At 33.2% G+C, this 16,578-nt stretch overlaps 2 protein-coding genes and 1 pseudogene across 3 annotated transcripts; 2 read left to right on the forward strand and 1 right to left on the reverse strand.

Annotated features, from left to right (window-relative positions):
- The first annotated feature begins 1,075 nt into the window (after positions 1-1,075).
- LOC142622112 (uncharacterized) lies at positions 1,076-2,945 on the forward strand. 2 transcript variants are annotated; one of them, XM_075795544.1, is made up of 3 exons: positions 1,076-1,241; positions 2,172-2,414; positions 2,532-2,945. In XM_075795544.1, exons 1-3 carry the CDS (start codon positions 1,233-1,235, stop codon positions 2,553-2,555), a joined length of 276 nt encoding a protein of 91 aa, XP_075651659.1. In that variant the 5' UTR covers positions 1,076-1,232; the 3' UTR covers positions 2,556-2,945. The 2 variants fall into 2 exon arrangements, with proteins under 2 accessions (XP_075651659.1, XP_075651658.1); XM_075795543.1 differs by having other exon boundaries at positions 1,077-1,241; positions 2,169-2,414.
- Positions 2,946-8,077: 5,132 nt separating this feature from the next.
- LOC142632263 (senescence-associated carboxylesterase 101-like) lies at positions 8,078-9,756 on the forward strand (annotated as a pseudogene).
- A 581-nt stretch (positions 9,757-10,337) lies between these two features.
- On the reverse strand, positions 10,338-16,394 carry LOC142641009 (putative disease resistance protein At5g66900). Its single transcript, XM_075815365.1, has 5 exons — positions 15,452-16,394; positions 14,127-14,536; positions 12,209-12,570; positions 11,519-11,724; positions 10,338-11,424 (listed from the first exon to the last, which is right to left on the reverse strand). The coding sequence occupies exons 1-5, from the start codon at positions 16,392-16,394 to the stop codon at positions 11,003-11,005; spliced, it is 2,343 nt and encodes a 780-aa protein (XP_075671480.1). The 3' UTR covers positions 10,338-11,002.
- Between the last annotated feature and the right edge of the window lie 184 nt (positions 16,395-16,578).

Below are 16,578 nucleotides of genomic sequence, written 5' to 3' on the forward strand. Positions count from 1 at the left end.
GTAACATTTCTTAGAATTATATTATATGTAACTTGAACCTAACCCATATATATATATATACATTTTTTTTTTCCTACCTTCATTTTTTATTTCTTAATTTTGAACCTTGTTTAAGTTTAGCATATAAGACATATAATATCCATTAATCATAATAGAAAATAAATATATTAATAAAAAGACATATATAAATGTAAAAAAAAAAAAAAAATCAAAAGTCAATATTCAATCTTTAAATAGGAGAAATCATTCGGTGCATTCAATGTACTACGTCCTCTCATATAAATACAAATATCATATATGGAATTTACATATTTGGTCTACCTATATATGAGATATATTATACAACTAATACACCAAATAAGCTTGAATAAACCTCTTGATGCTTTGGCCTTGGGGCCAATCTACGGAGGTAGCTAAGGTTTGGTAAGAAGAAATTGCAAACCATATAAAGAAATATGCTAACGATGGTGTACCACGTTCATGAAATTAAATTAATTTAATAGCTTCATTAAAAAAGAGAGAGTCAAATCTCATGATTTAAGAGTATTTGATTTTGTGGGTTTCAATTAGCTCAACTGGTGAAACCTCTGATAGTTGAATAAGAGATTTGAAGTTCAATTCCTGTTTACATTAAAAACTGATTGGTGTCTTGGTTTGATAATAAAAAACTATCATCAAGAGCAGATGTCCTGGGTTGAAACTATCTATAAGTACTTGATTTCAATCCTTCTTTTTTGTAACATTACTCTTATCTCTTTAATTTGTATGTATCATAAGATTAGATGAGACCCATTGATGTAATTATGCATGTAATAATAAAGTCATAAAAAAATATGAGCTAAATGCCGTTCATTTCATTCGGGCAACAAGTACCAATAAAACACAACTCTTCAATTTGTTTAATTATTTGCATATGTATAATCAGAGTGTGGCATTAGAATTATTAGATGCTTTCTTAAAGATTTTTTAATGTATTAGAAGAGATTGCGCCAAAAACAGCTGAAGTACGTGGTAACGACGTGTATGCCTCATTCAACACTCACCAATGATTTATACCCGCTATTGTCTTAGGTTCTTACCTTAAGACTCGCTCTGTTCATCTTCTTTTTTTTTTTCTCAAGTTTTGGATCTCTCTCTCTCTCATTGTCTCTCTCTCTTTTCTCTCTTCATTTTTTTGTATTCTCATCATTTCTTTCCATTCTCATACTAGAAACTTCCTGCGATAGAATTTAATGGCGTCGGTAAGATCATCTCTACAATATTGTAACATAAATTTATGTGTGTGTGTATATATATATATCTATTATGTTTGAATCTCTTTGTTTCTTCTCAAAATTTTTTCTTTTATTTTCCTGATTTGACTTACATAATACTAGAATAATGATATTGATATCAAGTTCTTTGAGTAGTTTTTAGGACATTGACAATGGAAGTTCTGTTGATTTGCTCTAATTGGTTGGTTACTAATTTTGTGTAAGTTTCATCATACGACAATATTTGATTAATTGCAACCCAAATTTCTCATTTAAATGAAGACATCAGAAAAAAAACCAATATTCATAATGTTGAGCTGAATTTTCTTTTTGGAATTCCATATCATGCTATAGATTCATAATTGTTACACCTACGATGCACATGTACAATCCAAAACTTATAAATTAGAGAAAGCCACCCAGGTCATTCAAAACTTAAGTCGATAAAACATTATGTAAAGTCAGAATTTTGTTGTCCTGTATTCTATTGCTTTAATTAAGTAACAAAAACAATTTTACTGCCAATTTTCGTACTTTCTAATAGTTTCTATATATTCTAGCTATCTGGCTTTTGAATAATGCGAGAGCTTTTAACAAAGTCATATTTTTGCATTAAAGAATCAGAAAATCTACTTCTTAATAATCTTATATCCATTGAAGAATTTTGTGTACACTATTGATTGCTTGAATTTGTAGTTGACTATGCTTTACTCAAAGGTTTGTACATTTATGAACTATTGATTGCTTGAATGTATAGTTGACAATAATATTTTATCTCAAAAGTTTGTACATTTATGAACTATTGATTGCTTGAATTTATAGTTGAAAATATTTTTTTTCTCAAAAGTTTGTACATTTATGAAATCTTGTAGGTATTTTGCTAATAAACTAAGTAATAATTTTTCTCATCTGCAGCAGGATAAGGGTCGGCCTCTACCTAAATTTGGAGAGTGGGATGTGAACAATCCGGCCTCGGCCGAAGGGTTTACTGTGATATTCAGCAAAGCTAGAGATGCAAAGAAATCTAATGGAGCTACTGGCCCTGGGACTGGTACTGGAAATGGGACGGGGACTGGGAATGAAGCCACTGCCACAGCCACCACACAAAGGAATGATAATTCATCTAGACCGCCAGTAGAAAATATTCAATACACACCAATGGTAAATTATACAATGACAAAAACCATTGCTATCAAAGAGGAATCATATAATTCTGTAATTAATTGGTAACAGCTAGACTCTTGACATTTCTTATTGTTCTATGTGTTTTGGATGCAGAAAAAATGGTTTTGCTGTTTCTGAATTTGACTAGCTTCATAGCTGTGAGATGGCATAATGTGACCATGCATGGTGGTGGTACCCTGGTCTAAGATAAATTCATGTGTGCATTTCAGATTGCCAGTGGGGAACGTATGGCGGCTAGTTTCCATTTCCGCTCAATTTCAGCTTTTACATGATATTTTTGTTAAACCCCTTTCATATTGCCAATCTTTGTGTATGTGATATAGGAGGAAAAGAAAGACGACAAATACAAGTGCACTTTTCTGAAGTTCATGTATTCTTTCTGAATCTCCTTGATTATCTTTTTGATTTTTGATTTTTACAGTCTCGTGAAGATGTGATTTAAATTGGGGTATTGCTTTGTTATTTGAAATCCAAGAAATGTGATTGTGCTTTTGTCCTTAGCTAAATAACTCGTTCCCAAATTGTTCCCAAATTATTATATTTCACGCTTAAAAGATGATAAACTAGAGTAATCAACTTATGTAACATCCTTTTATCAGCTAATTTTCGAGGTCCTTACAACACAAAAATCCATTATACGTGCCCAAACAATTAAGCTTTTAGTGATGTTTGGACTAAAAAATGGTAACAGGACGGTTCGGGGTTGGATTAAAAGTACCTTGCACTTGACCCCATCCCTTCTTCGAGTTGGGTAAAACCCACTTGAGGAACGAGTGGAGTTGATGGGGTCAAGAAAAGTTAGAGATATATTTTCTTCTCTAATGAGTGGACTTCATTATTAATGAGGTGGAGATGAAAGAGAAAGGAAATAAAATTATAACAATACAAGAGAGAAAACAATTATTTTGGGGATGATAAGAGAAAATGTAAAAAGAAAAAAATTAATAGAATATGTAAAAAAAAGGGATTAAATTAGGATAAAATTTAGTTATAAAATTGGTTGTATCCTAAAGGTCAACCTTGCTCAATATCTTTTTATTGGAGGTAAAATTTGACAAAGTTACTATTGAATTAGATTTTCTTCTTATATCCTCCATATTTGTAAAATTTTTAGAAAATTAAAGATCAATAACTATGTTATCAATAAATTATTTAAATTGCAAGTTTTTGTAGTTTAAAAATTAAAATTATGCATAAAATATAATTAAATTATTTTTAAATATACATAAACTTGGAATTCAAATTTAACATAAATATGTCTATAACAAAGATTAAAACCAATATAATTTTATTTTCAAAAAAAAAATTTAAATATAGAATTTAATGCGTGTTTATATATAAAAATGATCAAAAGTAAGGGCAATTGAGTTCTTTGATTACTTATTTCAAGTTTAAAAGCAAAAGACTTAGAAACTCCATAAATGAAAGTGAATAATTGAACGAAAATATAGCTATTTTATAATTAAAAAAACTTAAAAAACTAGATGATTCGTGTAAGTGCAGAATTTGTACTCAGACCCAAAAACAAGTAATGGGCTCAGGCCCAAAGAGCCTTATACAATGAAATTTGTAGAATATGAGTTTGAAACCTAGGTTTGGGATGTTGGAAAGCCGATCAACAGGCTAGAATGCCGCAGTCTATGCAAGTAATAGATGAACGTAAAAAAAAACCCTCCTCGGACGTAAGCTGAGGACAAATTGTATAGCCTTTCTTTCTCTAAACAAAAGATTACAATTTCTTAGCTTTCCAAAAAAGAAGAGCCCCCCCTTTTTCTCTCCTCTCTCGTCTTCTTATATCCTCCTTTTTCTTCCCTGATCCTTCTACGTGTAACACAGATCTTTTTCCCAGATACTTGTCCCATCCACCACCTTCTTAAAGTCTTCAAATAATAGCTGGAAAGCTGAATGATACTGTTCAGAGGTCATTTCTCCATTAATGCGGTCAGGGAGGTAGATGTAGGGCATTTAATGTGGTGGTAGCAGCTTTTTCCTCAGATATTTCTCACTCGTTCCCTCTTTTAACGGGTGCTTGGACCACACCTTTACCCAACAGATCTTTCTCTATTCTGTCTCTAAACCGTTTAGCAAGTCCCATGGCCTTTACTGGGCCTGTCCTCGGAGATACTCCTCCTCGGACAGCTCCTCAGAGATACTCCTCCTCGGACAACTCCTCGGACTATTACAGTGCGGACTGACTTGTGGGCCTAGAGATCCTAATTGGGCAGACTTGTACCAACTAACCAGGCTCAGAGCCCAAACGTTTATTTAAGAATTTTTACCCCCCACAATTCGAATGAAATAGTTCAGTTTGATCATTTTCTAAAAAATTGTTGATTTTCTTTGAATTAATTGTTTTTTTTTTCCTTTTTTCTTTTTTGTAAATCCAATATTTCTTTGATACTAACCCAAAAATTTGTATGATTTATCGATTATAAGTAAAATGCGTTTTGTGAATTAGCCAATTCTAAATGACATATATTCATAACAATTTTCACATATATCCTAACAATCTCCCCTTTGGCAATCCGTGACAAACCACAACAAACAAATGAAATATGAGAGAAGTCATAAATCACTCAACTCATACTCACTTGTTGAATACAATAAAATCTAATCCTAACACAAACTCTTGAAAAACTTAGCAAGAAGAGAGTTCATGGCATGATAGATTTTGACAACTTATATTTCTAAAACACTTTAAACAAAACTCATCAAGGTATCTTAGTGTGAAATAGAAATAAAAGATTGTATACATAAGAAATTTGTTTATAAAGAGAGAAAATAAATAACACATGATGAGATAGGTGAAAATGATAACAAAATCATATATATATATATATATATATATATCAAAGATAAGTACAATGTTTGCTATCACTAAGTGGTCATAAGATCGATGTACAAAAAGATAAAGTATCTAAAAGAGAAAGAAAAGAAAAGATATATATCAAAGATAAGTACAATGTTTGCTATCACTAAGTGGTCATAAGACCGATGTACAAAAAGATAAAGTATCTCAAACAGTGTGGGTGATACCGTACTGTATCGGCTGGTACGGCCGGTATATATCGTACCGTACCGGCTGGTACGGCCGATATATATCGTACTGGCCAGTGCACTGGTACAGATAGACTCCTGTTTCGTACCGGAAAAATTACCGGCCGTACCGGCTGCATATCGGTTGTTCCGGCGAAAACCGGCCGTATCGGCGCAATCCGGCTGTTTCAGCTGGTAAATGAAAACAAAGAAAATCCAGATGAGAAAAAAGAAAGACAAGGCTACCCATTCGAAAACCCACATGAGAAAATGAAAAACAAGGCTATCCATTCAAAAATCTAGATGAGAAAAATGAAAAACAAGGCTGAGTCTTGTGAAGCTATGTTGTGCTACGCTGAGAGAGTGAAAACCATAGACTTCAGCAATGAGAGTATAAGATAGAGGCAACAATGTTTACCAAAAAAAAAAAAAAGACAGAGGCAGCAATGTTTACCCAAAAAAAAAAGAAAAAAAGAAGAAGACAGAGGTGGCAATGAGAGTGTGAATAGAGGAAATGTGTCATGTAGCTTTTATAAGTAGGTTGACCTAAAATGGACGGTATAGATTGATTCAAGAGTTTTAAAGCTTCTAAACCATTTGATCTACTTTTTGTTAACCATGTTTGGTTACATGAATAGGTGGGGGCTTTTTATTTATTGAGAATGAATAGGTGGGGGCTGTGTCCATAACTTCGGCTAATATTTATATATATATATATAATTTATAATTTATATCTTTGCTAGATAATTTTTTTTTGAAACTTTAAACTTATAAATTTTCTTTGCTAATATATATATATATATATATATATGTATAAAATAGCGGTAAATCCAAAATGGTACACCGGTATTGACCGGTATCCGAAATATATTGTACCGCTGGCTAAACCGGTACAGCCTCCAGTACGGTATTGACTTCCTTGATCTAAAAGAGAAAGAAAAGAAAAGGTACATCTCACTACGTCCCTCAAAAAAATAAACACTCCCCCTAACAAAAAGGTCCTATGCTAACTCTCTCTCTAAGTACATGACTACTCTCATACCCAAAAGTACTTCCTATTTTTGTCACGAATGACAAAGGGCAAGTCTCTGAGAATCAATTATTTCCTCATCACCAGAAGAGCTAGCATCATCATCCTCATCAGCATCAGCATCATCAGAGCCATCATCATCATCCTCGTCCTTGGAAGCTTGTGGAGATGGAGAGGAATAAGCAACGAAGCTACCAAGGCAAGCCTGATGTCGTGCAATACAACCCACACGGGTGGTCACCTGACTCATCTCATCAGTGAGAGTGTTAAGGCGAGCATCCATGTGCTGAAGCTGCGCCATCATCACCTCAAGCATCACACCACCCGCTGAAGAAGGAGCGGGGGTGGATGGAGTAAAGGAGGCTTGAGGAGTCGTCGTCTTGGTTCGTGGCCGCTTCGGTCGAAGTTGGGCCTTACTCTTTTATCAATCCTCCTAAATTAATGTGTCTTTTTAAAAAGTTTGATTTTTAAAGGTCAACAAGATAGAGTATAATCATTTACATATCTGTTCTAGATAGAATTTCAATGTCATAGGCTTTCTACTTCTAGCATTCTCAATTTCAAGATTGTTTTATTTTTATAATTGTGTTTTTTTATATTAAATTATGATATTTGTGCCTAATTAGGTTCGTTGAAATTGAAAGTTTTGTTCATTTTGATTGACTTGGTTTGTAGTCTTACTTTGATTTGTTCATTGTCTAATGGGTTTCTTTCATCTCTCTCTCTCTCTCTCTCTCTCTCTCTCTCTCTCTTCCATGTCAATGGTGTCATTCTTGTCTTAGTATACTCATGGCTTTTGACATTGTAAATCAATTCACCTCCCCGTTCTTGCTGATGGTGTCAACCGTTAAGAATGATTAATTATTATTGAATAGTATATTCTTCGACTTTATATACTCATGACTTTTGACATTATAATTTAATTTATATTTACATTTTATCTCTTTTTCTATTGTATTATGCTGTCTTTAATCTAATAGATTCTATAGTAAATCAAGTTGACATTGTGAATCAAATTAGGGGTTTTTGTTTTTGTGAGAATCATATCCAAAATATAGTTTAGTTGGAGCATTTATTAGATTAGGTCAAATGGAACAAATCAAATAAGGTAAAAGACATGTCTCCAAGCTTATTTTCACATGTTAGTCAGATTGTAAGTTTTCGTGCAATATGGTTCAAAGGAGTAAATTCTTTACTACAATTTTCTACCATTCCAAGCAGCTCCCCACTTGCTATTTTTAGATTAATTTCAAAAGTTGCATTTCTTATTAGTATGAAGATTTTAATATAAATTTATGCAAACTTAATTTGGTAGTAATATTATTAGGTTTAGATAATGTATCATTGAGCTGAAGTTATATGTTTCGAATACATTAGGAAGTTATATTTATTAGTTTTGACATAATTGTATGTCTATATTTCCTTTGAATCACACGGAATTGGTGACTAACATTCATAGTTACCATGGCATGCATAATAACATTTAACAACGTGTACAATATGTTATGTAATTTTTATTGGACTTTGAGAATGTGACAAGGCTAGTTATTAACACTGTAAGATTCATATCATAATGCAGATTAACAATTCCAAACCATTAATTATTACTGGAAATTCTTTGAGAGGATCTGTTGCCACTCTGTTCACCTTATCACTGCTAGAAAAATTCAATTTTTCAAAAACCAAAGGCCCACTTTGCATCACTTTTGGTTCACCCCTTATTGGTGAGGAGAATCTGCAAGAAGCCATATCAACATATGCAGCATGGAACTCTCGCTTTTTGCATGTAGTTTCCGACCAGGATCAAGTTCTCAGAGTCTTAATTAATGGTTACCAGCCTTTTGGCACATTTCTCTTCTATTCAAAGCTGGGCTGTTCTTGTTTTGAGGACCATCAAACCATTTTGGAGTTGCTGACGGCAACCAATTTAGGAACTCCTGAAAATCAAGGTCCTAATAAAGTTTTTGAGTCCTATGGAACATTTGTGAAGGATCTCAACTGTAAGGTAATTTGCAAGGATACTACAGATGATGAGTCCTTAATTGATTGGACTACAACACCATTACGGGTAGGCATTATTACACAACTAGTAGCAATTGGACTGGTGCAATCACAGGTAACTCAGTTACAATTCTTTTTGGATCGTATATTTAGAATGCTTATTTGAGCTATGTCATTTGTATGGTATATATACATTACACCTAGACAGTATACGAAATAGAATAATGTAATGAATGAAATGCTTACCGATTAATTATTAACAACTAACCAAATCCTCTAATATATCTTACATGGGTAAAAATTACTACAATTCGAAGTCTTTGTCATTGTCCTTGTGGTCTTTCAAAACTCCCCTTATGGCCCAACTCATTTTTACGAGTTATTGCAGCAACCACAGAGCGCTGATATCATTGCAAAGACAGAAAGACGGGAAAAAACGATGGCAATTTTAAAGGAGAAGGCTTTTGATCGCACCAGGGGGTTGAATGAAAAAAAAAGTATTAATGGCTTATCTAGAACAGTATAAGAAGGTGTCTAAAGACGAAAGAGTTGGATACTATGATAGATACAAGAACGGAATCGATAGGAGTGATATTAAGGTGGTAGGGTATATGAGAGGCCTCACATGTTACTAGGAAGAAAATGGTTGATCAAGCAGAGAAAAGGCCTCAGACAGTAGGTGCTCCCTTCGTACCTGTTCACTCTTTGGGGGAACAAATTACCGAAGGATGATTGAACCACTGGACATAGCTGATTACTACATGGCAGGCAAACAAGACTACATAAATCAAGGAAGGCCAAAACATTACATAATATGAGAGCAATTGCTGAAAGAAACGGAGAAACCTTCAAGTGGTCCAAATGAATTGAAGAAACAGAATGTGGCATCAAGTTTGACAAAGGATTCTTGCTTTTGGGCGCATGTTGATTGTTGAGGAGGCTCGCATTTCATGCAAATTGCTGAGTAGCGAAGAATCAAATGATACGGAGAAACAAACAAACAAATTGATTGAGTTTGAAAACTATGTATACGGTTTGATGAAAAATTATGCAGTATCTTCTAAGATTTTCTTACCTGGGAGCAGCTTCATGACATGGTGGAGAGAGTATAGAGAGATTAAGGGAACTTTTTATCGTTCACATCTCACTGGCTTAATGAATATTGAAGAGAATTACGACAAGTACGCTAAGGGCCGCTTGGTGATTCCTTGAAGGTTTATATGATTTTGATCACATATTTCAATATTTATGTGTGCACTTCCCTTCAAACATTTTTGTTATTTCGAAGTCATTCCCCAAAGAAAATCATCTTTTCAACTTTTTTATTATTTTTATAAGATTTTCATGTCTTGCTTTTGCCATTTTTGAGTTGGATACTTCGATGTGAGCACATTTTGGATGAGCATAATTCTCCTCAAGAAGACCATTCATGATTTCTAAACCCTAGAGTCTTATTTCACCCCCACAATCCTTCTGCAACTGAAATGGATTCACAAACTTAAAGTTACAAGCCGTGTGAGACTTTTCTCGTGTTCGTAATTCGGTAATTTTGGGGTCTAAACTAGTTTAATTAGGTAGTATCTTTGGAATATATTGTATAATTTATTTTTTGAAAAGCTCAATATCATATATTAAGATTAGCCATATTAACAAACAATTTCGCTCAATAAGAATATTTTATTTTAATGTATTAAACTATTAATTAAAAAAAAAACACTCTTTCATCTTGCTCTTTTCAAAACCAGCAAGGAGGTTTTTTATTTTTATTTTTAATATTAATAAAAAAAATAACGAAAAAAACAATATCACATTGTTTACAAGTTCTTTTTCCATTTCACCATACACAACAAAAACAATCACATTCACAACCCTCAGCCCTAAATTTTCTCAATACTTTTAAAGGGTACATTATCATGTGTAAAATTGCAACTCTTAAAAAAATATTCTTGTTTTGGTCTACTAAGCTACTTGTTTCACAATCATTACAGAAGAAAAAAGAACACAGAAACAAAGAATGGAAGAGAACAATTAAAAATGATAAAATTTATAGAATTTTTCAAGAAGAAATAGGTTTCAAAATTCATGATTTGTAAAGCCAATTCAAGTTGATATCTTTCTTAGCCACCATTACCTTTAATTTGGAGAAAGATTCCTCAAAAGGCTCCCATAACTTGGCCCTCTCTTCATCACATACCACAAGCCTCAACTCCTTGAGATCAGTAATTGATGATGGCAACTGCTTACGCAATCTTAGGCACTCTTTCATGTGTAACTCTTTCAATTTATGCAACTCATTGATGTGTTTTGGCAACTTGATAATGCTTAGGCAGTTAGATATGTCAAGAATGCATAACTTATGGAGGCTTCTGATTGACTCTGGCAACTCTGACAATTCGGTACAAGACCTAAGCCTTAGCTCTTCTAAATTCAGCAACTTTCCAATTTCTTTAGGCAGTTCAGACAACTTATGACAATTGGTGATGTTGAGTTTTTTTAGTTAGAGAAACTCACACAACCATGCAGGCAATTCCACCAAATCATTGCAATAGTCAATGTTTATCTCCATTAGATTTGGAAATGAATCTGAAACTTGTATTGTAGAATTCCCAAAAGTTTGACCAATATTAAACATAAACAAAGATATTTTCTTCAAACTCCTCCATTGTACAAGGGTATTGTAAAGGGAAGAAATTGAAACCTTCTCTAATCTAATTCTCTTTAGATTGGGGAGAGAATTGAGTAGCTGAAAATTACTTAATTCAGCAGGAAAGAAACCATAATTAGTGACAATTAAAACCTTGAGTTTAACCATAATCTTCACAAACTCAGGTAAGGTGTAATTCCTGGTTCGAAAATTCAGAATTAAAGCCTTATCTTCAGGTGCTTGAATGTTGCACCAACTTGACGAAAACAACTCATCTGCAAAAAAAAAATTCCATATGGTGTAACAAGATACTCATTAGTAGGTTACATTGTGTGTGTGTGCCTTTGTTAGAGAGAAAAATGTACTAACCAGTAGAGACAGATAATAAGCGTGCATTGATACGTTGTGATTTCATCCACCAGTCTGGTAGATTGTTTTCCCTGATGTCCACAATCAGTCTTGTCCTTTCTATTATTGGTTTCTGGCTGCTCAATTGGATAGCTAGCTCCCTAAGAAGATCATGTTGTGTGACGAAGTCTTCATTGTAATAGTTATTGACCTCTTCTGCATCTTTCCTGGTGAATGACAAAAGTATAAGCTTATAAGAGATTCAAATTCTTCAGTCCTCACATAAGAAAAATATATATTCCATGGCAATCGAACATGGCTATGGATACGATAAGAAAGACATGGATTGAGACAATCAATTTCTATCTGTAACAATTAAAACCAAAAGGTTATAAGATAAGCAGCAAAAAGGTATAGACCATTAAAAGTTGAGATTCCCTTCTTTTATTGGGCAGAGTAATTGGACCCCCTATTGTTTATCGTTTGATATAAAATTTGTCGTCTCTTTTTAGTAATCACCTTTAGCATCCTTGGTGTGTATATATATTATCAATTGTGGCCAGAAGTTGATTAAGCTAGAAGAAATAATGCAATATTTTGGGCCTTAGGTCATGTATAGAGATATCACATCACAACTAGCAACTAGAAATGATCAAATGAAGAGCTTATCCTACAAGAAAATCACACTTTAGAAATCAGGTCTGAACAAACCTTGTCATTACTAGACTAACCAAATTCCGACTGTTGAGTTCATGCAAATTAGCAATAGCATGGACATCATTTTTGCTTGGTTCATGTAATTCTTTCCAAATATCAATGAGGGCAGTAGCAGGGATTCTTTGGTCTTCACGAAATAAACCTAGGTCCATGAAATACTCTTTGAGGATGATCTTGTCAGCAGAAAAGTCAAGGCTTTTTTGGAGACAAGCAAGCACCTCATTATCAGAGTCAAAAATAGAATGACCTTCAGACCATCCCATTACTGTACTTTGCCAAACCTCTACAGACTTTCGACGGAGTGAACTACCAATCACTTCAAGGGCTATTGGCAACCCCCCGCAGTATCTTACTATCTGCAATTCAAGCAACCGAATAAAATTAGTTCTTGTCATTAGGTAAACGTGGCACATCGGGGTGCAAGTCAGATAGATTGTGGGTCAAGACGGGTCATTTTAAGCGGGTTAAAAAGCGGGTCTGGTCAATCGGGTTGCGGGTTAGGTTGGCTTGTATTTTTTTCAAATAATTTGAAAAGAAAAAAGAAAACAATTTCTATTTACCATTTAGAAAGTCACGCAACAAATTTCTTAATGTAAAAAACATTACTTTGAACTCCCCACTCATATAAAAAATGAGCTCAGTTATACAAATTAATATTTGTTCAATAATTTTAAAATTATATAAATCCCAACATTACTAATAAAAAAAAAAAGAATAGCACAAAGGATAAGTAAAACAAAAACATAAGTTTCATTTCTATACAATATCAACATCTCAAAACATAAAATAAAATTACAAATGCTTTATTGGATAACTAATTTCATAAAGAATAAAAATATATAAAAAAGTTTACAATTTTGAAAACTAATTTTATAATCCATTAAAAATTGTGGTTGGCACTCTATTTTAATTTGAGAATATAAATTAAAGTTTGATTGTTTACTTATTTATACATGGTCTCTTTTATGAATATCATGTCATTGTTAAGCAACACACATTCTAAGAAATCTAATAATTTATTTTGAAAAGCCATTTATTTGGACATGAGTTGTTAAAATATAGGTCTAAGCATTCATAATTTATGCTAATTTCGTTGATACTTTGACTTCACTTTTTTCACACTTATGAATATTTCTCATAAATATCTATCATTTTAAATATATGTTTTTAACTTTATTGTAATCAGATTATCTTGACATGTAATTTGTTATTTGATATCTAAAAATCTATACTTATTGCAGAATGCTTCAATCATTCATCTTTCAATTTATTTGCACGCAATTATGTAAAAGTCTCAATTGTTTCCTTAAAACTCACAACAAACAATAAAACCAATAGTCTTAATTTAGACTTGCAAAAAGTGGGTTGAGTCACAGGTCAACCCGTTTTTACTTCGAGTAAAAAAATTTGAGTCTAGGTCGGGCCTTTTTTGAGTAAGCAATTCTTACCCATTTTGTTATGTCCATTGGTTACAAGGGTAATATTGGCCAAGACTGTTTTGTCTCTAAACTCTAAACCACCATTTGTTCAAAAATATGAAAATGATGTTTGTATGATTATATATATATATATATATATATATTTATATATATATATATATATATATATATATATATATATATATATATCTCTCTTTTCCCTTGTCTTCACTTAAGTTTTGGGGACAATTCTTTCTCAAAAAAAAAAAAAAAAAAGGTTTTGGGGACAATTGGTTTTCCGGAAACAAAACAAACAAGCTTAAATATAATGCATTTGCAAGTATGAAAACATGATTTTGGCAAGTATATATGGTATATGGTATATGGACCCATAAACCCAAAAATAGAATGTGTATCTTTGGTTATATGCACACCTTAACCCAAAAGTACAAACAAAATTAACCATATTTCATATATATATGCTGACAAAGTACCTTTTCCATACATTCTTCTAGAATGTAAGAGCTCCCATCTTGCAATGATGCTGAGTGACGAAGAAGTTCCATTGCAGCTTTATGATCTAATGGATTTAAATTAAGTCCAAAATCAAATCTTGAAATTGCTTGTCTTGAAGTCACCACAATCTTATAATTTGGAATATTAAACTTGAACTTCTCAATAAGGGATCCTGATTCGGGCCACACATCATCCAAGATCAACAATATAGGTTTTGTAACTTTTGTTCCAATTTGATTCAGCAGTTGCTCCAGCTGGTTGATTGCATCTTCATTACTTTGAAACTCAGGGCAATCATAACAATTATGATTAAATAGGTTTTGTACAATGACCTTCAAGTCGGGAGTTTTTGAAACGTTGACAAAAAATATTCTGTCCATATATATGCCTATCCAAACACAACGTAGTTAGAAAGCTGCCACCAAGGCGTAGTTCATGTCTGAGAAAGGACTAAAACAAAAGAATGAGCACGATTAGCAATGGCCTACCATATCTTACCTAATCGCACAAATATTTGTTTCAAAACATAGTTCAATTCACTTGCATAAATTGGAATCTTCTGTGTGAATGAAGTATTCCCATTTGTTCCAATTACGGTTAAACACATACATACATATAGACAAAGTTTAGCTACGAAATTGATTGTAGTAAAAAACTACATTTTTACTCAATATTTTTTTATTGGATGTAAATTTTGATAAAATCTACCATTGGATTATATCTGCTTGCAAAATTTCTAGAGAATTAAAGATCAATGACTATATCATCAATAAATTGTTTAAATTGCAATTTTTTTTAGTTTAAATTATGTATAAAATATAAATTTATAAATCATATAATAAATAATATTCGATTGACACAAAAGTGTGCATTAAAATTATATATATTAAGAGCATAAAGATCATACAATTTAAGAGTTAGATTTTCAAAATATATAGTAATATTTATTTTATTAAGTAAGATTGTAACCTAAAGCTACAACTAACTTTGTAGCTAAACTTTATTTTATATGGAATAATCAAGCAATGATACATTTTAAGATTCATCAATAAAGTTCTCTATGTATTTTGTTTTTAAATGACCTAACCATTTTCTTTTGGTATTATAAGGTATTCACATGCTATCATTATAAATAACTAAAATAAAAGTATCGCCCCATGTTTATTTAAAGAAAAATGTTACGAACACAATGGATTTAGTAGTTGGGAAAACAAAAATGAAATTTTTTTTGTATTTACTAGACATATTTTAGTTGGCAACAGGTTTAATTAGAGAGAGAGAGAGAGAGAGAGAGAAAAAATACCTATAATTTCCTTATCCCAACCAAGCATTTTGACCAATGTGGTCTTCCCACAACCACCAAGAGCAGTCAATATAAGCACAGATACCTCTTCCATCAGCAGCTTCCTCTTCAACTCCTTCAAATGCAAATCAAACCCAACAATATAATCCCTGGGTTTAGGAACCGCACACGACAGTGTCCCATATTTCTTCTTCACGTCCGATTTCTGACTCTCCAAAGCAAGACTCATAGTCCTCACCGCCGTCAACGTCTCCTTTCCAATCCTCGTGTTCTGACTCACCTCGGCCTTTGTCTCCAACCCAATCATTGTGTTGTGTTTCACACCGTCCAAAGTCTCCCGCCCAATCGTTGTGTTCTTGTTTACCTCGGCCTTTATCTCCAACTCAGTCCTTGTGTTCTGCTTCACCTGGGTCAAAGTCTCCGACCCAATCGTTTTGTTCTGATTCGCCACGGCCAAAGTCTCCATCCCAGTCATTGCGTTCTCTTTCATCTGGGTCAAAGTCTCCGACCCAATCCTTGCGTTCTGATTCACCTGGCTCAAAGTCTCCATCCCAGTCTCTGCGATTTGTGTTATCAAATTAACCCGACAGAACCTTTCAATAGCCCTGTTCAGCTTCGAAAGCTTTTTCGAATAAAAATAGGCTTTTACATAATACTTCCAATTCCAACGCTTGATTTTGGAGCACTTGTCAACAAGATCCTTGCCCTTCTTCATTTGTTCCACCAAGCTCTTTGTTTCCTTTTCTGGGAAATTAAGAGCTATTCTTAATTCTTCTATTTGTCGGACGGTTGATTCTACACCATCTAGCGTGGATTGTAAGAGTTCAAGTTCGGGTTTGAACATCTTGATTTGGCCTATCACATGCTTGACTGCATCATGCAAAATAGCAAATACCTCTCCAAAAGCTGCCCCCACAACACCCCCTTTCGCAAGATCTGACATATCTTTGGAACCTCAATTAAGAAAGAACAACAATATTAGATCTATCTACCCAACTATCCCAAAAAAACAGGACACCAATTTTTTCCTGGATGAATTAGATTTTCATTCAATCAAATGAAAGTGCAAAGAGAATGATCAAGAAGCTAGCTGCTGTACAGCTAGCAATTTAGATCTCAAAGCTCAT

Source organism: Castanea sativa, chromosome 1 (assembly GCF_040712315.1).
Source record: "Castanea sativa cultivar Marrone di Chiusa Pesio chromosome 1, ASM4071231v1".
NCBI classification, from domain to species: domain Eukaryota; kingdom Viridiplantae; phylum Streptophyta; class Magnoliopsida; order Fagales; family Fagaceae; genus Castanea; species Castanea sativa.